Source organism: Trichechus manatus, unplaced genomic scaffold (genome assembly GCF_000243295.1).
Source record: "Trichechus manatus latirostris isolate Lorelei unplaced genomic scaffold, TriManLat1.0 scaffold00200, whole genome shotgun sequence".
Lineage (NCBI taxonomy): Eukaryota > Metazoa > Chordata > Mammalia > Sirenia > Trichechidae > Trichechus > Trichechus manatus.
This window is the reverse complement of record NW_004444136.1, coordinates 2,459,804-2,483,256: the sequence shown is the minus strand read 5'-3', so window position 1 is coordinate 2,483,256 and position 23,453 is coordinate 2,459,804. Positions and strand designations below refer to the sequence as shown.

The following is a 23,453-nucleotide window of genomic DNA, read 5'->3' as shown; positions in this document are numbered from 1 at the left end:
TACCAGTCTCTCTTCCTCTCCCACTCCTTCCCTCCCCCATCCCTCCATGCCTCCCTGCTTCACGCCTCCCTCCCTGCCTTCCATCAGCTATTTTATAAGGTGGCTTAACATTTATTGAACACACAGCAGACAGTCCTAAATTTAATCTTCACAATCACCCCAGATGGGGCACCAGGGGTGGATTATCCAATAGGCAAGGTAAGCAGGTACTTACCCTGCTTACTAGATCATCAGCAGTGAACAATTTCACATGAGTTTCACCTCATCAAAGATGTCATGAAAGGCACGCGTAATTGTTCACTACAGATTAGTAAATAAGCACAAGTAAGCCTGTGCTTACCTTGCTTACTAGGTCATCTGCCCTTGTCCAAAACCCACTGCTGTTGAGTCGATTCCAACTCATAGAAACCCTACAGGACAGAGTAGAACCGCCCCATAGAGTTTCCAAGGCTGCTTTATGGAAGCAGACTGCCATATCTTTCTCCCACAGAGCAGCTGGTGGATTTAAATCGCTGACCTTTCTGATAGCAGCTTAGAACTTTAACCACTGTGCCATCAGCGTTCCTCTGCCTCTCTCAGGGATTGTATATTTGAAAACAGGCTTTGATTCTGTAGGAAGGTGCTGTGGGATTGGGAGAGAGACAGATGCCAGCCATACCTAGAGGCAGAATCTTTGATGTAGTGAAATTGTTCTCTATAGATGATCTCGTAAGCTAGGTAAGCACCATGTTTACCTTACCTGTTGGCTAATCTGCCCCTGTGGGGCACTATTACTGTCTCTGTGTTACACTTGAAGCCCAGGGAGGGGAAGGAACCGGCCCCAGGACCCGGCTAAAATGGGGTCTGGAGCTGCTTGTCTGAGCATGCAGCTGTGTGTCCTGCTCTGTCCTCAGGTCATGTCCCCTCTTCCCTTCCAGGAGACCCTGGGCCGAGTTGCTGAATCTGGGCTCCCAGCCCTGCTCCTACAGTGCCTTTACCTCTTCTTTGTCTTTCCTCCGGAAAAGGATGAGCTTCTGGAGAGCAACCTTCAGGTTCAGAGGATGTTTGTGCAGGTGAGTGACAGAGGAGGGGGCTCTCTTACCTGGCCAAGCCCTGCCTGGCTTCTGAATGCTTCTCTGAGATGCTTTCCTTCCCTAAGCTGCTCTGTCTGCCCCGGAGGCCTGAGACACTTTTCTCAGCCCCAGTTCTGAAGCTCACCTCTTCTGCTGGAGTGTCAGGCTCACCCCTCCCCTGCTCTCTGCAAATGCCTGGGAACCCTGTGTGGTTGGATATGGATTTTCTTCTAGTCTCCCCATCTCATTATATCACTGTAGTAACACCGTCTCTCTTGTTCTCTCCTTCCAACAGCCACCTCCTCTACTCGGTTGCCCTGCCCTACCCTACCCATCCCACTCAGCTGCTTCTCCTCTGGTCTGCTCCTGGCTTCTGTCTACTCTCTCCAGCATCTGGAATCTCCTGTCTCTGGCCCTTTCCCCTTTGATCACAAGCACGCTAAAGTCTCACTTTTTAGAAACAATAGCCAACATGTTCCTAAGTACTTACTACATATCCAGCATAGGGCCATGTGCCTCCCATACATGATCTCTCTCAATCCTCCCTTTGACCCCAGGATGTGTGTGATATTGTTATCCTGATTCTATACATGGAGACATTAAGGTATGGGAGTAAGCCTCAAGTCTAGGCAGAGGAACAACTAGGTATGGCAGGTATGGCAGGTATTTCACTGGCCCTGGGTGCGTGGCACCACTGAGCAGGTTCTATAAACCTGGTACAGCCAGTGGCATATATACAGAAATTGCACCCCTGTCCAAACATCTGACACCCCTCTTTTAGATAACTTTACCATAATATCAGCTCAAAAATACAAGTCAAGCTTGTTAATCTTTCAATTCACACATTACCATGCTTGAGGAAGGATGTTGGGCCGTACCACTGGGTTAATAGAACCTGCTCAGTGGCGCCACGCACCCAGGGCTAGTGCAATACCCTAGATCCGCCACTGAGTCAAGGGTCACAGAGGTAATGGATACGGGAGCTGGGATGGGCCTGGGGATCTGGCTCCAAGTTCGCTCATCTATGTTATGCCACCTCCCCCTCCTTTAAGACATACCCAACCACCAAGCATCAAGTGCAACTTCCTCTTATCATTGCCCTATTTCCTTGCCTACCCAACCAACCAGAAGTGCTTTTAACATAGCTTCTCACCTCCTTCCCCTGTCCCCTTGCTGGACAGTTTCTGCTTTTTTAGCTTCTGGGTTGCTGTGTTCTCTGTGGCTCCCCCTCCTCTCTGACCTTGAGGTGGGTGGAGAGCAAGGAGCACTGTGTGTCACTCAATTCTGCAGGGCCAGGGCCCAGGGCAGCGTCTTACAGCTACAGGCATCTGATCATAGACAGGACGTGTGTCGGCTATACATATTTGTTCACTTTACATTCATTTTGGACAGATTCTCAAGCCACAATCATCATCACCAGTTAGTGTCACATGCATTCTGGCTGATACCACTTAAGATGGGTGTCTCAGTTTCTTAGTGCTGCCGTAACAGAAACAATGAAAGTAGGTGGCTTTGAAGAACAGAAATTTATTTTCTCACGGTTTGGGAGGCTAAAAGTCCAAATCAGGGTCTTGGCTGTGTTGATTCCTTCCTTGTAGGCAGCCCTGGGTGTTCCTTGGGTCCTTGGCTTGTAAACGATCCTTCTACAGCATTCATCTTTCCCCATTTGTACATGTGTGTCTCTGGATCTATGTAACTCAGAAGTGATTAGGTATCACCTCAACTGATTGATTGATTATGTAACATTAGATTGCATTATGGAAGATGATTACATTACATTAGATTCCATCCACAGGAATAGGGGTTAGGATTCCAGCACCTATTTTGGGGAGACATAATTCATTCCGTAACAGTGGGTTACCACCTAAGCTGCATTGTTGGACACCAGGTGTTATTCGTCCATATTTAATCACACTGTAAGTGGTGGCCAGGGCACAGCCCTTGGTACTTTAGCAAACCGCTGTCCCAGGGCTCTCCTGTGCCCTGCACTGAGTGGGCACAGGCCTCTGTCTCCATGGTCCTTTCAGTCTGCTGGGGAGGAATGTGAGCCATAGGTGATGGACTGTATCCGTGTTCCAGAAGGGTTTTTGTTGTTTCGGTCAATAAATATATACTGAGCACCCACCAAGGGGTCACAGCATTGAGCACAATGCCCTCACTCCTAGAGGCTACAGTTAGCCAGCAGAGCCAGACAGTGACAAATGATCATATGAATAAATGTGTAGTTACCAATTTTTTAAGTTCTGTGAAAGAGAAGTCAAAGGTATGCTGGGAAATTATGAGAAGGAGGCCTGGTTATATTACAGAATAAACAGAGGCTATCCTGAGTACATAACATTTAATCAGAGACTTGAGGTTGACAAGGAATCAGAGAGATGGCCTGGCCTGGTTGAGATGGAGGAGGAAAAGAGAAGGCCATCCAGGTCAAGGGAGCAGGTGAGACAAGGTGAGAACTTCATCACATTGGCCCCACCTACCTGCCAGGGAGGCTAGAAAGTGTGGTCCGTAGCCTAGCTCCCTGCTGTTCAGCTTTGACTATATTGCCAGGCCAGACAGGGCTAACAGATTTCAACTGCAGGAGCTCAAGATATTTGTCAAACTGGAAGAAGGTCAGGGTGGCTGGAGCCCCAAGAGCCCAAGGGAGAGCTATAGGAGACAGTCAGAAAGGAGGCAGGGCTAGTGCACACAGGACTCTGCAAGCCATGTTAGCTAGTCTGGATTTTATCCTGATTGGAGAGGAAGATGTTGGAAGTCCCTCTGGTAGCCACTGGGAGACTGGATTGGTGGGGACCAGGAGCCCAGTTAGGAGGGGTCTTGGTGTCCCAGAGCCACTGTAACAAAGAACCACAAACTGGGGGGCTTGTAAGAACAGAAATCTATTGTCTCACAGTTCTGGAGACCAGAAGTCTTAATTTAGGCCTGGGCCATGCTGTCTTTGAAGGCTCTAGGGGAGGATCCCTTCTTGTCTCTGTCAGCTTCTGGTAGCTCCAGGTGGTCTGTGGCTTGTAGTTGCATCTTCATGTAGCCTTCCTTCCTCTGTCTGTCTCTCTGCGCCTCTTCTGTTTATAAGAACACCACTCAGATTGGATTAGGACCCACCCTGCTCTGGTATGACCTCATAGTAACTGATAACATCTCAAAGACCCTATTTTCAAACAAGGTCAGGTTCACAGGTACTAGGGGTTAGGGCTTCAACATAAATTTTGGGGGGACACGATTCAATTTATAGCAGAAGGTTATAGGATAACTCTCAGGATCTTATGGAGAAGTAGAGTTTGCGTGCTAGTCAGGGACACAAGAACACATCTCTCTTTTTAAATAGCACTTGTGCCCAGTTATTGCTATACATTAATTGTTGACACCGCTTTGCTGCCTTTCTATATAAAAAGACACCCCTCTAAGTCAGTTATTTCTGTGTTCTGCTGATTTGGAAAGGATAACAACTACTTGTACAGGGATTGTAAGTTCAGATTTGAGCCCCAAGCCCTGTTACCCTGTGCACTGTGCACCATGCTGGCCTAGGGCAGAGGTTACCATGCACAACACTGTCCCTCCTGCTGAGGCATGGCCATCACTACTCCAGAAAAGCAGGGAATGATCCATCACAGAAAGACGGTTTCCTAACCGGAGTCTCCTTGGCTTCTCCCCACCCTCCACCCCAGATGTTGCTCAACATTTGCAGTGAGTCTCAGGGTCTGGAAGGACTTGTCTCGGGAACCGAACTCCAGTCTCTACTCATTGCCACGACCTGTCTTCGGGAGCACAGCTGCTGCTTTTGGAAAGAGCCCACCTTCTGCGTGCTGAGAGCAATCTCCAAGACCCAGAACCTTAGTATCATCCAGTACCTGCAGGGTAAGTCCCCAGGAGACCAGGTGTGGGCTGCAGGCCATGCAAGAGCTTTCCTTATACTCTTAGGGCAAGGACTGGGCCTACTTCCTATGAGACCAAGAGATTGTCTCGCAGCATCAGTATAGAGTCTATACGGGACTAGAGGAGAGATGAATGAGCGGGTCTCTCATTGATGCCCAACTGTGTCCTGTAGATGACCCTACACTGCATGCTCCATTCATAAAATTGCTTTTATTATTCATCTTGATGTTTCATTGGAAGAGGGAGGGGAAGGGTAAACTCACTCACTACTTGGCTACTATGAAAAAGACAGGGTCCTGGGCCCACTTTTATGTTATCTCATTGGTTTTTTTGAGATAGACATAGATTACTGTTTTGCATTGGAGAAACCTGAGATTAAGGGCAGTGAAGTAATTTGCCAAATCAAATATCAAACCTGGAGATTCCCAATTCAGGTGCCTCAGGTTCTGCTCAGGGACAGCATGTGCAGGGGTTAAGGCCATGGCCTCTGGACCTAGACATGGGTGTGGACTCAGCTCTGCTCCTCACAACAGAGCCACCTTGGGCACTTCATCACCCATCCTCTCGGCTGTCTAATGGAAGTAGTAATACTGCTGATCTCATTGGATTGCTGTGAAGATTAATTGCGTTGATATATTCAAAGGGCTTAGACAGTGCTTGGCACATGGTGAGTGCACACAGGTGTTAGTATCACGTCATCATTACCTGGGTTTGACCAAAGGCAAGACACTTAGGAAGTCAGTTCTGTTAGCAGTACCAAGGGCATGCCTTCCCATCATCTGCCTCCCCAGGGCCTGAGGTAATGCTGAGGAGTGTGGAGCCCACTGAGGCTCATAGAATCTCAGGAATGGGTTATTGGCCTCCTTTCAGCTGCTGGCCCAATGCGGGGCAGGCAGGCTGGCTCCAAGGAGAACATTCTGAGGAAGGTTCGTTTCAGCTCACCTTTCCCCTGACCACTACGACATTTCCTTGGCTCCACCAGTTAAGGCGCCTATTGGGAACACAGCGGTCCATGCCTTGGGCTAACCAGTTGGCGTCTTCTGGGGATAGGGGGTGTCCGAGCTTGCCAATGTGACCTGCTTGTCCACAAACACTTTCCCCATGGTTATCTCCTTCCTGGGGCCTCCTGTGACAGCTGGAGAATCAAACAGGCCTGTCCCCTCCTGTAACTGATGGATGGAGCCCTGGGATGAGGTGTGGGCCACAGTTTAAAGCACTTGATGAGGCCAGGCCCTCAATGCTCAGTCTTTTGTTTTACATCTAATTACCTAACAGACTTGTATGCTCCTGCGTGCTGGGAATTAAGAGTTGACAGCTAAGTCACTGCCTTCCTTTTTTCTGTTTCTCCTGCTGTCATCTGGGCATGCAGAGCGTGGCTCTCAGGATGACACTTGTCGTGGGGGAAACTTCTTTGATCCAAGAGTCAGCAGAAAAATGCTTGAATTTATTCTCATTCACTTCCTGATATGCAGCTTAAAGGGGGATGAGGAGAGAGCTGTGCTCCGTAGGGTTTTCAGTGGTTGATTATGTACAGTTCTACTCTGACACATGTGGCATAGGCCATGGTCAGAACTGACCCAGCGGCAACTGGTTTGATTTGGATTTTGGAGGGGAGTGCTATTGCTTCTGAACTGAATGGGGTGTGTTTTCCTCTGACAGCCATGGATTGTATTAAGATTTCCCTCCAGAACCTCTCCAAGCTTGCAGACATGTTCCCGGCTCCAGAGGTGAGCGAGGCTGTGGGCCTCGTCTTGGGCTTCGTGAAGGATTCCTACCCCATCTCCTCAGCTTTGCTCCTGGAGTTCGAGAATGGGGGGGGCTACCCTCTGCTGCTCAAAGTACTGCTTCGGTAAGTGGCTGTACTTGGTTGGGGACAAAACAGAGTTGCCAGAGCATAGGTTCTCAGTTATTGGGGGCTTTGGAAGAAGACAGTGATGCTTCTCAGTACATCTTCTGAAATGCACATCTCCATAGGACGTGGCCAGGGAGATCTCTAATTGCAAAATAATTCAATGTGACACATTGATGATTCAATGGTTGGATTCTTGTCTCTTATGTGGGAGACTCAGGTTTGATTTCTGGCCAATGCACCTCATGAACAGCCAGCACCTTTCTGTTAGTAGAGGCTTGTGTGTTGCTATGATGATGAACAAGATTTCAGTGGAGCCTCCAGACTAAGATGAACTAGGAAGAAGGGCCTAGTGATCTACTTCCAAAAATTAGCCATTGAAAACCCTGTGGAGCACAACAGTCTGATTTGTTACTGATCATGGGGATAGTGCAGGACCGGGCAGTGTTTCATTCTGTTGTGCATGGGGTTGCCATCTTGATGGCAGCTAACAAATTCAGTGTGCAGCCAAGTTTGGGGATCTCTTTACTGGAGAACCAATATTTCGCTGAAGGCTGATGGTAGTTTTACCAAGTCCAGTTGGTGTCCTACACAGATCCCCTTGGCATGTTCCATCTTCATGCTGACCAACTTGACTTCCACCAGTCAGAACCTGCATCTCTGTGTGACACTGCTATAACCTGCTCTGCTGGGTGCTTGGTGGGGGCTGGAGGTGCCAGGAAATTAACAACCCCCAGGAGCATCCCTCAGCCAATGACTGACAGGAGATGATGGATAAATACCCAGCAAATTTGCCCCTTGGGTGAGATAGCTCTACACTGTCTCCTAAAGTTCCCCGTAAGAATTATGCTCCTGTTGCCCAATGTGTACTTGCTTGTTAAAGCTCCTATATTGGCTTCCTTCTATTCTCTATTTCTCATGACCTCTCCTACCAGTATTTTCTGGGATCAACTCCCAAATAAGTTACTCACTCTCAAATACTTGTCTCATGGGAAACCCAAATGAAGAAGACACTTCTGCTGGGTTATTACCTCTACCTTGACTTACATTCCATCTTCAGTTTGGGTCCCAGGATTGGATAGAGCCAAGGAATGGAAAGTAAAGAAGCTCCCTGATGGTCCAAACTCTTCCACTGATCTTGGGGAAGCTTCTTAAGGGCCTGGCCAAATGTGCTCCTTTGGGCTTTGCTCAGTGACTATCAGAAACCCTACTCTATGGGGATGTAGCTTACCACTACACCTCACTGATTTCAGTACAGAGACACTCAGAGTCTAGAGGAGGGGACTTGGATGAGGGTCTGAAGTCCTCCAGCCTCCAAAATGATGTGATTAAATGGCAACACCCAGAAAGACTTCCTCCAAAGGGGTGCTGTTGTTGTTGTTGTTAGATGTCATCAAGTTGGTTCCGACTCATGGACACCCCGTGTACAACAGAACAAAACACTTTCCTGTCCTGGGTCATGCCCACAATCGTTGTTATGTTTGAGGCCATTGTTGCAGCCACTGTGTCAATCCATCTCGTTGAGGGTCTTCCTCTTTTTCACTTACCTTCTACTTTACCAAGCATGATGTCCTTCTCCAGGGACTAATCCCTCCTGACAACATGTCCAAAGTATGTAAGATGTAGTCTCACCATCCTTGCTTCCAAGGAGCACTCTGACTAACCTATTGCACATTTTACATTTGTCTGGGCCACCATTTCCTGGCTATTTTGACCATGGAGGATTGTGCTTTAGCAGTTCTTAATATTTCTTTGCCTAAATGAGTGATTCATTTACTCCAGAAATGATGTTGTTCCTAGGAGTGTTGGGAAGGACCCTTTTTGGCCCATTGGTTTTTCTTTTGCCTTAACTGAAGTCACACTGAAAGCACTATGACTCTTGAAATGGCAGAGCTAAAATCAATCTTTAGAGGTCTACACAATGAGAAGAGCAAGGTAGCCCACCTACCCATCAGTAGCTAAAAATATAAACAATACTCAACCTGAAAATAAGCATAAAGAAGTCTGATAAAGTCTTCTTTCCCCCTCCATGATGTCTACTTTGTTGCTCTATAAAAGTATTACCTCTATTGTTTTTGCGGTTCCCCGGCTCTGCTAGTCCCCCTGAGCGTGGGCCTTTGGGGCATCCAGCCCTGGGAAGTAATAAGTAGATGCTGCAGCTTTAGATTTAAGACTGATGTTTGGAAACAAAGTGAAGCTCATCCAGGGCACCCTTTTGCCTTTTGTTGCTGAGTTGCCTCTGGGGTGAGACCTTTGGGGTCTTTCCCAGGGTCCTTCAACTTCATTGCTTCTGCTCCCTGTGAGAAACACTACAGCAAACTTGGCTGCTTTGTGCAAGAAGTCCAGGGAGCTGGACTTGTTGTCCCCACAGGTATGATGGGCTGTCCCAGAGTGAGACGGACCCCCACGTGGAGGAGCTCTTCAGGCTGGTGATGTGGCTGACCACCTGTGGAAGGTCGGAGCTGAAGGTGTTTGACAGCATCACTTACCCGCAACGTGAAGGCTTCAAGTTCCATCACGAGGCTTCTGGTAGGTCCTTCTTGGGTCTCTGATCGACCTGCAACAGCTGATGTTGTGCCTTGACAAGGCCACACTGGTCTTTTCCTGAATCTTTGTGCAGAAAAACAAAAACAAAAACATTTTGCACTTGTCAATGCTCAGTAGGGTCTGATTCTGTTGTAACATTTGGGGAGATTATCTATGGATTTAAAATCTCTCCCTCACAAATTTTTCCAGATGCCCAACCTCAGCTTTGTGCAGTGAGAAAGTTTGTCTTGGATGTGAGTTAGAGGAAACTTTTACTTAATAAAGTCAAAGATAATAAACTAAAGTAATGGAGGAGGCCACTGATCTCTACTCACCCAGGACCTCCTCTTGTATGACTTACTGTGTAACATTTGCTTACATGATGGGGACAGATGACCCTGAAATAGCCCCAGGGTCAGAGTCACTGCTTTCTCAGTACTTTGAGATATTGATTATTGATTGACTGAGTTCCTCAATCAATGTGCATTGATGCTTTCTGCCCAGAGAGCACAGAAATGCTCAATAAGCGGCTCAGTGGATGCATCGGGCACAGTGAGGACACCAGGTAGGGAGGATCTACTCTGCTTGGGTGAGTTAGGGGGCCCTTCGCAGAGAAAAGCATATTTATTCAACAGCTTTTCTAGAAATGAAACTGATTTTGCTTAGCAATTTTTAACATCATTTGATTTTAATTGATTGAAAGCAATCCTCTAGCCCAGCGCTGTCTAATGAAAATATATGTGAGCCCCATATGTAATTTAAAAATATATGTTCTACTGAGTTTTTGGTAAAAGTTTACACGGCAAATTAGGGTCCCATTTTGAAACACACAACTTGTTCATTGACATTAGCTACATTTATCACAATGTGTCAACATTCTCTTTAATTGTGTTCTGTTTGTTCCATTTCCAGTACTCTAGTTTCCCTGCCCCCTTATCTTCTCATCTTTGCTTTTGGGTAATTGTTGACCTTTTGGTCTTATACTGATGGTTTTTAAGTAGTGCACTGACCTTACAGGTAATATCCTTTATTTTGTGTGCCAATCAGCTATTTTGCTAAAATGTGATCTCTGGATAGGCCCAGTTCTAGGTTTAAAGAGTGTCTCAGGGTGTAGTGTCAGGGAGTCCTCTGTTCTCTACTGATGCAGTTTGTCTGCCTTTTTTTTCAAAATAAGAATTTGAGTTCTGCTCCACATATTTCTCTCATTCTATCAAGGATCATCTATTGTGTCCCCAGTCAGAACAGTCAGTGGTGGTAGCTGGGCACCATCTAGTTGTTCTGGTCTCAGGGTGGATAATGTTGTGGCCCCTGTAGACTTGTTTCTTCTCTGAGCTTCTGGGTCCCTTCGTACTCTTTTGCTCCTGGTGAGCAGAGACCCATAGCTGTGTCTTAGATGGCTGCTCATAAGGTTTTAAGACCCCAGATACTACACACTTCACTAGGATGCAGATCATGATTTTTGTGAAGTATATTATGCCAATTGACTGAGTTGTCCCATGATATTACAATCCTAAACTTTCAAACCCAGAAAACCAATCTTGGAAGGTGTTTGGTTATATCTGTGGAGTATCCATATTTGTGTCTTCAATGAATATATGTGCCTGTACCCACATATTTGTATTTACACACAGTTACAGATACCTCAATCTGTTCTCACCTATGTATACAGCTGTACCTACCCACATACCGATATGCCTGTACACATCCATATGTGTTCAAACACTCGTCTGCATGGGGCATTTAGACCATTTACATATAAGGTTATTACTGAAAACGAAGTGTCTACCTCACTCATTTTGCTGTTTGTTTTTTAAGTGTTTTGTAACTTCTTTGTTTTTTATTATGATTTTTAAAAATTTTTGTTTGTATTTGGCTGATTTTTTGTGATGAGCTTTTTGCTTTCTTCCGAATGTTTTTTCTTGGTGATTTCTTAGTGGTTACCACATATATTACATTATACAACTTACAGTTATAACAATGTTTAACATGAAAAACAGTTAACATACAATCTTAACATGATAAATCTATTCCTGATATGCTCCTCCCTCCCCCGCTTTTATTAGTCTGTCTCCATTCACATCAATATACAACCTATATTTGATAAGTTTACTTTGTGCTTATTTCTTACAAACTTGATATTGTATTGTTTGTGGGATTTAATTTCTGAGTTTATTCCCTGAAAATATCATATACTTGATCCTTATGATTGTCCATGTATTTGCATTTTTGAGATCTCTCATTATTTACTTAATTTCCTGTGTATAGATATGAATATTTATTTTATACTCTTGTCTTTCCATTTGGAGTACTCTCTTGAGTAGTACTTGCAAAGCTTGTCTAGCAGTAGCAAATTCCCAGGGCTTCTGTTTGTTTGAAAATGTCTTGATTTCCCCCTTGTTTTTGAATGACAACTTTGCAGGGCAAAGAATTCTTGGTTGGCAATCGTTTTTGTTCAGTATTGTATATACGTCACTTCATTGTCGTCTGGCCTCTAGAGTTTCTGGGGAGAATTCCTCACTGATTCTTACGAAACGCCCTTGGTATGTTATGTTGCATTTTTCTCTTGCTGCTTTCAGAATTCTCTCCTTGTCTTTGGTTTTCAAGAATTTTATCAGAATATGGTGCTGAGTTAATCTTTTTGTGTCTCTTCTGATTGGTGTTCTTGTAGCTTCCTGAATTTGCAGGCTTGGTTCTCTGTGCAGGTCTGAGAAATTCTCTCTGATTATCTCTTGGAAAATTGTTTCTATGCCTTTATTGTTGTCATGATGCTCTGAGATTCCAAAAATTCTAATGTTAGATTTCTTAATTGAATCCTGTATTTCCTTTTGGGTTTGTTCACTTTTCTTTGTTCTTTTCTCTTGTTTCTCTTGAGACTTGATAAGTTCAGTTATTTTGTCTTCTAATTTGTTTATTCTCTCTTCTGTCTGTTTGATACTATTGTTAAGTGTTTCTCTTGCTGTTTCTAATTCAGTTGCTTTATTCCTCAGTTCCAGTAGTTTTTTTTTGATGTTTTCAGTTTCTTTGTTGAGTCTCTCATTTTGTTTCTCCATTTGTTTCCTGATCTCCTCTAGTTTGTGTGTTTTTTGCTTTCTTCAAACATAATTACCACTGTAGTCTGAAAATGATCAATTCTTTGTGTTAGACAGGCCTCCATAGGAGAATTTTCCTCTTCTTCAAGTTTTACTTTTGATTTGTCCTTCTTCTCTTGTGATTTTGTGTGTTTTACTATTTTTTGTTGAACTCGGGCCATTTTCTTATCTTTTTTTTACTTTATATTCTGGTTTTTGTGGGGAATTTTTCTGACTGGGTATCCTGGTAGCACAGCAGCCAACCACCCCCTCCCAACCGAAAGGCTGGGGCCTGCACCCACCAGCCACTCCATGGAAGAAGAATGCAGCAGCCCACCTCCACAGTGACTCACAGCCCTGAGACCCTCCCCACCCGCCACCATGGGGCAGCTCTATTCCACCCCATAGGGCCTCTATGAGTCAGAATTGACTTACGGGCAGTGGGCTTGGTATCTTTTCCTTAGAACCACTGACAGGCACTCTTATCCTTAGCTTTTTTCCCAGTGCTGATTCAGGAGCTCTGCATGCTTGATCTCTGGAATTCAATATGCATGCACAGGAGAGGGGGAGGATTTAGCTGGTCATAGATGCTGACATAAGCAGTGGGGCTCGACTTTCCTGTGGTGAAGTTGGGGGTCTCTATATGTCTTTCCTTTACAGGTGCCCCTGCACATGCTCTCCCATGATGTCCTGCTGTAGGGTCAAAGCCAGCCATTTTCCTCTGTGTTGCCTGTCAATCTGAAGTATTCCCCTCACCCTGCTGCCCTTGAAGTTCCTCCAGGTCCTAGTGCCCATCCATCTCGGGCCTCAGAGAGATTCAACAGCACTCTCTTGCAGCACCACAATCTTCCTTCATCCCCTCCCAATTGCACAGCCCACTAACTCCCAGAGTCAATTTACACCACCTTAAAAAATTGGGCTCTAGCTTCCTCAGATTAGCTCCCTTTCTGTGTTCCCTAGCCCCATCTCAAAATGTCTGTGATGAGTGAGTGTCCCCGATGTTAGTGGGTATATTCTCCCAGCTTCTGTGCCGTCCTTGCTCCTCCTCTCCCCTACTTCTGGACTCACTCCAACTCTCCAATAACTTAACTGCCATCTGGAGATCTGAGATCTCAGTCTGTGCTTGTTTTTATTCATTGTTCAGTGGATTAGTTGCTGAAGGAGTAAACGGGAGCATCCACTCACTTCACTGTTTTGCTCTGCCCCCCACATGTAATTTGAAGTTTTCTAGTAGCCATATTAAAAAATATAAAAAGAAACAGGTTAAAGTAATATATTATTATTATTAATATATATTATACTCGTTATATATACCAGTTGCTGCTGAATTGACTCTGACTCAGGGAAACTTCCTGTATGTGTGTTACAATATAATTGTGTTCCAAAGGGTTTTCAATGGTTGATTTTTCAGAAGTAGCTCACCAGGTCTTTCTATCAAGGTGCCTCTGGGTGGACTTGAACTTCCAACCTTTTGGTTAGCAACCAAGTTCATTAACCATTTGCACCACCGAGGGACTCCATGTTGCATATAATATATTATATACGTATACATGCACGCATATATATGTGGAAAGCACATCTCAGTTCAGACCAGTCACATTTCAAGTGCTTCATTAGACACCACCACATTTTGGGCAATGTAGCTTTAGCTTTACTCACACCATGGGAAGTTGACTTTTCTGATAGACTTTTATCCCCAGGAGCTAGAAAATAGAATCTTCTAATGTAATTTCCTAATTTCTGGACGTAGGCAGGAAAGATGACCTTCAGGATCTTTTTCTTTTTTTTCATCTTCAGGGGCAACTGTTAAGAATCTTCAGGCCTTCCAAGTCCTGCAGAATGTCTTCCACAAAGCCAATGACCTTCTCCTCTGCTCACAAGTCTTGTCAGCCATCAAAACCATGTGGACCTGGAACGCACACAACTTCTTCCTGCTGGAGTGGACCCTGCAGCCTATCTCGCAGTTTGTGGAGCTCTTGCACCTGAAACCAGTCCCGGTGCAGATGCAGTTCTTCCAGTTGCTGGAGGCTCTGGTGTTTGAGCTGTACTATGTGCCCCATGAAATCCTGCGGAAAGTTCAGCGCCTGATCAAGGAGAACCCTGAGTCACCCTGCACCCTTGTGGCCCTGCAGAGCATCCACAGGATCACAGGCGGAGACCTATTATTCACCGACATCTTCCGGGACTCAGGGCTCCTGGGCCTGCTGCTGGCCCAGCTGAGGAAGCGAGCCAAGATCATGAGGAAGTCAGGTGTGGCTGAGGAGCACCGGGGAGGGGGGGGGGTTGGCAAACCGCTTGGGGTGAGTGTTAGCTAGGTCTGGGTCTGTGTGCCCCCTCCACATATCAACATAACAGGGACAATGATGGTGCCCATGTCACCGGGCACTGTGAGGGCCAAAGAAGATACCCCTGGGGGGGAACATGTCTTCCCAGTGCTACTTCTCAGAGGTACAAAGAAAAGGTGCCTCCTTATGTTCTATAACTGACCTGATGTTTCTCATGCAGAGGTGAGTGTCCCTTTAAACAGGTCTCCTGGGCTCAGAAATCTCCTGCTCCATTGTTGCCTGGACATATAGATGGGGCAGGGGTAGGGGGGAGCAGAGAGCCCAACAAGTCTTCATTGACACAAAGGGGAGGGGAGCTCAGAGAGGCCTGGGGCTCTCTGGGGCCTGCTGGGGTCATTGGGATACAGCTGCCTTGTTCATCTGGTGCAGTTGGGGCTTGATGGTCTTCTACTTGGAGTCTGGACCACCAGGGTTTTGTTGCCGTTTGAATCTTGGCCAAACCCTGTACACCGGCTGGGCTGTACACAGTGGCTCCTTAGCAAGGTCCCATCACCCCTACCTCTGCCCCTACCCCATGCCTCTCAACCTCTGTGGCCTCTGCCTCCCCTGCAGGGCATTTAGGGTTCCTTCCATCCATGCAGGAGCACAAAATGATGCAGGATGCTGGCCTGGGCTGCCTAACTACACCATGTGCCATACACCCTGCTGGGGCCACCAGTAATCATTTGCCCTCAAGCTGACTCTGACTCATGGTGACCCCATGTGTGTCAAAGTAGACCTGTGCTCCATAGGGTTTTCAATGGCTCATTTTTCAGAAGTAGATCACCAAGCCTTTCTTTCACGGTGCCTCTGGGTGAACTCAAACATCCAGCCTTTTGGTTAGCAGCCAAGCACATTAACTGTTTGCACCACCCAGGGACTCCGTGTAATCCTCTGAAACCCTCATCTCTGCTGAGTTCAAATAGGAAGAAGGGTATGAAGACCCTTTCCCTGTCCCTTTTGTCTTTCCTCCGATCTGCCTACACCTGCCTCTGGCATACCAGCCTGAAGGAGGGACACCCGATGCATGTGTCTGTCCACTTGTCCCTCCCTGCTTCCTGCCTCTTCTCTGCCCTCTGCACTGGCTGGAAGGGCTGCTGCACTTTTGGAATTCTATTTAAGACACTGCCAAAGTCATCCATCTGTCTACTTCTTGGGCCTCTCTAGAGGAAGAAGTTGAAAGAGAGAATGTGAGCATGAAAGCCAGAGAGCTCTGGGCTGGGATCCTGGCTGAGTCACTTAGGAGCTGAACGGCCCTGAGCAACTTAGCTAAGCTCTCTGAGCCTGTGCCTGCCACTGTAAGTGGGAGTAATAATATCTACATTATGGAAATGTGGGGAGAGTTAAATAACATAATATCTGAAAAAGGATCCATTGCTGTGCCAGGCTTAAGGTGCTCCAAGAAATGTTTGCCACCTTACCCCTGTAGGTTCTGTGCTACTGCCGAGGAGACTGAAATGGACACTCAGGAGGACCTTCGACACCTTTGGGAGGTCAGGGATGAGCCAGGCCCTCCCCAGGCTTGTTTGCAAGTAGGATGAGGGCTGAGGATGAGGGTGCTCCCAGAAGGCTCTGAGTGCTCCGGCCTCTGGGCCAGGTCCCAGCGAGTATGTGGCCATCTCTTCCTTCTGTTGCTCATGACTTCTTGCCTTAAATCCATCACAGACAAAGTTAAAATTTTATATTCCCATCTTTCCTTGGCGTTTAAATGAGAAATCCTTACAGTCTTTTTGTCCAGTGTTTCTGTGTTATCTTACCTATGTGTTGCTTTTTTATTTTTAATTTAATAGGCTTTATTTTTTAGAGTAGTTCAGGTTTGCAGAAAAATTTTTCAGAAAGTACAGAGAGTTCCCATATATCCTACCCCACCCCTACCACAGTTTCTCCTGTTATTAACATCTTGCGTTTGTGTGGTACATTTGTTCAACTAATTAACTAATATTCATAGTTTACATTAGGGTTCACTCATTTTGTTGTACAGTCGTATGAATTTCTGACAAATGCATAATGCCATATGTCCACCATTATACAGCATACAGCATAGTTTCACTGCCCTAAAAATGCCCTGTGCTCCACGTATTCATCCTTCTCCCCTCCCTCTAAGCCCCTGTCAATTTCTGATTTTTTAAAAAATGGTTTATGGTGATGAGTATATATATAACAAAAAATTTACCATTTCAACCTCTTGTACATGTACCATTCAGTGACATTAATTGCTTTCATTATGTTGTGCAGCCATCACCACTATTCATTTCCAAAAAGCAGCCTGTCTTAGCCATCCAGTGCTGCAATAACAGAAATACCACAAATGAGTGGCTTTAACAAACAGAAATTTACTTTCTCACAGTTTAGGAGGCTAGAAGTCCGAATTCAGGGTGCTGGCTCTAGGGGAAGGCTTTCTCTCTCCGTCGGCTCTGAAGCAAGGTCCTTGTCTCTTTGAGCTTCTAATCTTGAGTGATCTTCGTGTGCCTTGGCATCTCTCTCCCCCATCTCTGCTCTGCTCGCTGTTTAATCTCTTTTATATCTGAAAAGAGATTGACTCAAGGTATAGTTTACACTAATCCTGTCTCATTAACATAACAAAGACAACCCATTCCCAAATGGGATTATAACCACAGGCATAGAGGTTAGGATTCACAACACATATTTTTGGGGGACATAGTTTAATCCATAACACATCTAACATTGACTTGCTTTTGAATCCTATCCCAAACTTATGGCCATTGTTAAAAGAATTGAAACTTTTTGGTGAGCTGATGGCTGCAGTCTTACTTTATGCTGTCTATTGTTAAATGTTTATTGTTGTTTCTTAGATATTTTGTCTCCTGGTTAATAAGTTCTACGTTTTACCCATTCATTCATTGATTTGTTTATTTCCCAAATATGTGTTGAGCTTTCAGTTTGTGTCAGGCACTTGTCTGGCATTGGGATTCCGTGGTGAACACAGGAAGCGTGGCTTTGCCCTCACGGATCTAGTGGGGATGGCTGTTTGTTTCAGACTCTCTCTTGCATCTCCATGACTCCAGCATGAGCTGCCAGTCCACCCTACCAGATGCAAATAGCAAATGATATAAGTGACCAAAGGAAAATCCGTGAGGCAGGACTTCAGACTTCACATAAGGGAGCGGTCTTCAAAGCACGGTCCCCTGATCAGCACTATCCCCTAGAAGCTGGTTAGAAATGCACATATTTGAGCCCACACCAGATCAACTGAGTCAGAACTCTGGAGATGGGGCCCAGGAATCTGGGTGTTAACAATAAGCACTCCACGGGATTCTGATATGCTCATGTTGGAGAACCACTGCTGTCGCGGATGGTAGGGTTACATCTTGTGAATCGGGATGCACGCTCCTGAATAATGGAAGCATTATATTCATGTTTCCCTAAGAGGATTGGAGCCCTGGTGGCGAAGTGGTTAAGAGCTTGGCTGCAAACCAAAAGGTCAGCAGTTTGAATCCACCAGCTGCTTCTTTGAAACCCTATGGGACAGTTCTACTCTGTCCTATAGGGTCGCTATGAGTCGAAATCAACTTGATGACAACGGGTTTGGGTTTTTCTTCCCCCTCTAAGAGGATTGAAAGCTAATGAAGTCAGAGATTTTAGTCAAACCATGCACTTCAGCTTCCTAGGGCTGCTGTAGCAAAACACCACAAACTGGGTGGCTTATAAGAACAGAAATTTATTGTCTCACAGTTCTGGAGGCTGGGAGTCTGAGATCAGGGTGTCAGCCGTGTTGATTCTGTCTGAGGCTTTGAGGGAGAATCTGTTTCATGCTCTTCTCCCAGCTTCTGGTAGCTCAACGCATCCTTGGCTTGCAGCTGCTGCGTCACATGGTGTCCTTCCTCTGTCTCCTTGTCTCTGTACATCTGCTCTTCTTTTCTAAGGACAAAAGTCATAGAGGATTGGGACCCACCCTACTCCAGCATGATCTTATGTTAACCTAACTGAACATCTTCAAAAACTCTGTTTCCAAACAAGGTCACATTCACAGGTGTAGGGGTTAGGACTTCAGCATACCTTTTTGGGGACACAATTCAATCCATAACACCACATGTACTTTTTGAAGATTTAGTTATTGTTTCTTAAATATGGCAGGAAACAAAGAGTCCGCTCCTGGCATTCAGGATCCAGAAAGAGAGCTCACCTGCTTGATGCTGAGGACTGTGGCCACGCTTCTTGAGGGCTCAGTTCGGAACGCAGGTAAGGATAGCAGCAAATAGGCCCTGTAACTGTTCCCTTGTTATCTATAACTGGTGTTCAAAGGCTTTATTTGTGCAATAGCCGATGCTAGTGTCGTGGCCAGCTTCCATTCAGTGAATATCAGCAAACTGGTAGGCCCCTCAGTTGACACTTTTTACTCCTGAGGTTGCTAAATGATGTTGGGGAGCAAAAAGACTATGCTTATTCTAGCATTTCCTAAATTTACAAGACCACAGTGCCCCCTTTTCCAAGAAAAATCTATTAATATCCTGCGGCACTAACAAAAGATGCTTTTTTTAATCCAAAGAGTAAAATACAGGCAAAGAAAGCTAGTCATTTTTAAGAAACAGAATTTTGATGCACTCCCAGCCCATGATGGACTTAGCAGCTCAATTCATCCAAAAAAATTTCATTGGCTTCCTAAGATCATGTGACCACCAGCTTAAAAATATATATATACACGCACACAAGATATTATAACATAAATGCACATATATCATATATAATATGTATGACATATTATGCACATATAATATGAAACAGATGCATCAACCGAATCACATCAGTTGGCTTGGTAATTTCGGGCATCTTTATCCATACCAAATGTGGAAAACTATTCATTATAGCAGAGGGTCTCTAACATTAGTCTACAAATGATTTCCTGAAGGTGCACATTAAAATGTGTATTTCTAGGCCTCACTTCCAGAGATTTAAGGAGTAGTAGGTCAAAGTAGAGCTCAGGAATCTACTTTGTAAAAAGTCTCCCAGGTGATTTCCATGTAGGTGGTACCTGGCCCATGCTGGGAGAAATCCTGCTTTATGGAATTGTCTGCTCAAATCCACTTCATGCCATTTGAAGTTCAAGTTACTTTCCAGTTCTCATTACACCTGTGATTACTGCAAATAGCAATACTGGGGAAGAAATTCTTAGGATAACCTTTAAACAAAAATATATCACCAGTCAAATTTCTTTAATTTTCTCTCCCAAAAAACTCTTTAGGAGTTAAATATGTTCTTAACTGAAACTCTGGTTTGCTTTCCAAAGCAATTTTAGCAGAGAAAAGAGAATTTCCATGACCCTGGGTTAGGGAATTACAGGAAAATAAAAGGCAGAAGGATAGTTAGTAAAAGTTGGTATTACTTAGATTTCTTAAAAAAATAAATTTTTACTTTAAAACTAGAATTCTTACTGGAGAAGAAAGCCGTTTTTCTTTTTTAAATCTTAGCTCCGCAGTGTCTCTTTCCCTTTTCTCATTTAACAGTGGGTATAGGTTACAAAACAAAGTTACCAATGGGCAGAAAAGAAACATAAATATATAGCAAAACAAACTTCGAGAATTATAAGAAAAACCATTCCTTGTGATGGAAACTAAGGTGCCAGGCCCCCCTGCTCTAGCCCGTGTTGTTTGTCTGGCCCATAGCTGTTCTGAAAGACCACGGCATGGTGCCATTCATCAAGATCTTCCTGGACGACGAGTGCTACCGCGCAGCCTCGCTCAGCATCCTGGAGCAGCTCTCCGTCATCAACGCGGAGGAGTACATGAGCATCGTCGTGGGCGCCTTGTGCTCATCCACGCAGGGCGAGCTGCCGCTGAAACTGGATCTTCTGAAGGTGATTTCAGGTTTCCTTATGCTGGCTTTCCCTTGGGTTTGTAGCAGATGGACGGCATTCATTCATTCAGTTAACCTCTGTATAAGGTAGGGAAGAGCTAGCTGCTGTAGCAGAAAGTCCCATATTCTTAGTACCAACCTTTAGGGTAGGAGTTGACTGTGTTAACCGATTGCACTACCCAAACCAAACAAAACCAAACCTAACCTGTTGCCGTAGAGTTGATTCTGACTCATGTTGACTCCACGTGTTACAGAGTAGAACTGCTCCATAACGTTTACTTGGCTGTAATCTTTACGGAAGAAGATTGTCAGGCCTTTCTTTCACAGCGGCTTTGGGTGGTTTTCGACCGTCAACCTTTAAGTTAGTGTTTGAGCATAAACTGTTTGTGCCACCCAGGGGCTTATTTGCACCACCCAGGGACTCCAAAAATTCTCAGTTGTTTAACACAATAGAAGTTTCTTTCTATGCACATTGCAATCAATGATTGGGGTGTCATGCAGGGACAGCTGTCCCCTGGGCGTGGAATTCAGCCGACAGGGAAGGAGTGAGAGCACGGAGAATTGCACAAGGCATTTTCTTGTTCAGTCCTAGCACGGGCACACCTTAACCCCGTCAGGTTTTCTCCGAGCAGAACTCAGCCACATGGACTCATCTGGATGCGAGAGTGCCTGGCAGTGGTGCTTGCTGGGCAGCTCCTTCCCAGCAATGCTAAACAATGAGAGGGGTGCTGGTGGCCAGCAGCTGCCTTGACTGCTCGGTCATGGTTTATTCCACCAGCACGTACCAGGCCGATGTGCCCAGGACAGAAAGTTGAATGAGACACAGCCTTGCCATCTGGGAGTGCACAGACAGTGGTGACCGTGCACACAGCGCAGCGTGGTAGATGCCCCCGGTATACAGGCGGCTGCAGGAACAGAGCAGTAGAGAGACCAACACTGCCGTATGTGACTAGGAAGGTTCCCAGAGCAGGTGTCCCTCATGGTACCTGCTGATTACCTGTCCAGGATGCCTCATCCGCTGTCTGCACCTGCCTCTGCTGCTCATGCTTTAGGGTGCTTTCTTTGTCTTCCTTGCTACTGCAGGTCTCTGGGCTTCCATTCCTGCCAAACAACCCACATTTTAATTAAAAAATCATGTCCATGGCAGTCAGAACTGGTCTACTGCATTGATTGACTTTTATCAGAGCAGGGAAGTCACCCTACTGGTAGGACTTGACACCTCTGTTAATGTCACGTAGGCGTGACGCGGGAAAGGAACAGGAGGCAACCTAGGTCACTGGAACAGTGGGTGTGAAGGGAGAGGTGAGGCTGAGACTTCATGTTTGGGTAACAGAGAGAGGTATGTGTTTTTTCATTTACAGTATTGTTAATGATCATCAAATTATCCTAAAATAGTTAAAGAAAGAAAGAAATCTCATCACCACCATCCCTGTGACTCACACTTTTCACAATTTTGTTACTGTTTCTCCTTTTCCACCCTGTTGTCTTTGTGGGTTTATGTCTTTTAAAAAAATCCCTTTTCTTTTGTTTTATGAGGACTGGGAGAAGTAAATGCAAATATCCCCCAGGGATTTGACCTTGTGGCCTCTTATGTATTTGTACAACACAAGCCATATGAAACCCATGCTCAGGTGTCATTAACAGGCCACACTTTGATGACTGGTGAATTTTAAAAAATACCAAGTTTCTCTGACTTCCAATAGTTAGCTAAACCATCAGCCTTGCTTAGCCACGTGTATCTGTGAACAAACCAGGCTAACATTTGGAGAATGGTGTTGGGTTTGTTTTGCCTGCTTTTTTACTCTGGTGAGCCCATGGCAGTCTTTAACGTAAGCTGTGCTCCCTGCCAGCGCATGGACTGGGCCTGCAGTGCCCAGTGAGCCTCCCTAGAGGGCCATCCCACAGCGCCATCCGTGCATGACCATGGTTATCATTGTGCTTCACAGATGCAAAACCAAGACAGCAACATGATGACAAGATAAAACAAAAAATCTGTTGCTGTCAAGTCGATTCCAGCTCATGGGACCCCATGTATTACAGAGTAGGACTATGCTCCATAGGGTTTTCTTCGCTGTAATCTTTATGGAAGCACATCACTAGGCCTTTCTTCCGAGGTGCAGCTGGGTGGGTTCGAACCACCAACCTTTTGGTTAGTAGTCAAGAGCAAACTGTTAGTGCCATCCAGGACCTCGATTCAATTACAGGGCCAAAAAATCGGTGATGGCTGTTTATATAAAACAAAAAGAGAAGTTAAATGTCTTGAAAGGCACTTGAGTCCCATGATTATGTGAGGTAAAGGGGCTGGTAGGGATGTGGAAAGGAGAGAACCAGGGAGAGATACATCAAGAATCAGTAAACGTTCAGAGTTAGGAAGGACCTTAGATTCATGTGGTCCAATCTCCTTATTTTACCAGCAGAGATAGACATCCAGAGAGCTTCACGGACTGAATTAAGATCACACAGCTGCTCAGTGGTGAGACTGAGTCTGAATCTAAGACTAGTGACCGAACATCTGGTGATCTTTCCCCTTTGTGCTGTTTGATGCGTTTTCCTCATATGTCTAAATTCAGCTTGGTTCACCTGAGCCTCATCCTGAGAGAAAGAGGGAAGTCGTGACCAAGGTATTCAGCTGAACATCTGGAATCCCGGTCTGTGTCTGACACTTTCATATTCAAAGTCAAACAGTTCCACAGAGAGAAAAGTTTTATTTTATCTAGTTTTACTTCGTTAGGAGAGTAGAAGTATTTTTGTGTCTGGTACAGAACAGAGCGCTTTGCTTAGCTCATGGGAAGTTCATCTTGTCTACTCTATAGCCCAGGGCACCTTATTGGAGTGTCAGCCCTTGGGTAATAGGACTGAATTTCTAGAATTAGCAATGTGAAGCCATTATGGTGTTTTACAGATTCAATATCATTTCAGAATCACACTGTCAAGAAAGCACGTAAGTGAGAAA

At 45.3% G+C, this 23,453-nt stretch overlaps 1 protein-coding gene across 2 annotated transcripts in view; it reads left to right on the top strand.

The window, feature by feature from the left end:
• The window catches only part of WDFY4 (WDFY family member 4), a 403,681-nt gene that overhangs the window by 65,614 nt on the left and 314,614 nt on the right, over window positions 1-23,453 (top strand). For both annotated transcript variants that reach the window (XM_023742107.1, XM_023742108.1), the window contains exons 5-11: window positions 918-1,052; window positions 4,715-4,904; window positions 6,582-6,771; window positions 9,143-9,300; window positions 14,163-14,615; window positions 18,785-18,889; window positions 20,311-20,501. In XM_023742107.1, coding sequence (XP_023597875.1) covers window positions 918-1,052; window positions 4,715-4,904; window positions 6,582-6,771; window positions 9,143-9,300; window positions 14,163-14,615; window positions 18,785-18,889; window positions 20,311-20,501 — 1,422 coding nt within the window. The remainder of the gene's footprint in view (window positions 1-917; window positions 1,053-4,714; window positions 4,905-6,581; window positions 6,772-9,142; window positions 9,301-14,162; window positions 14,616-18,784; window positions 18,890-20,310; window positions 20,502-23,453) is intronic.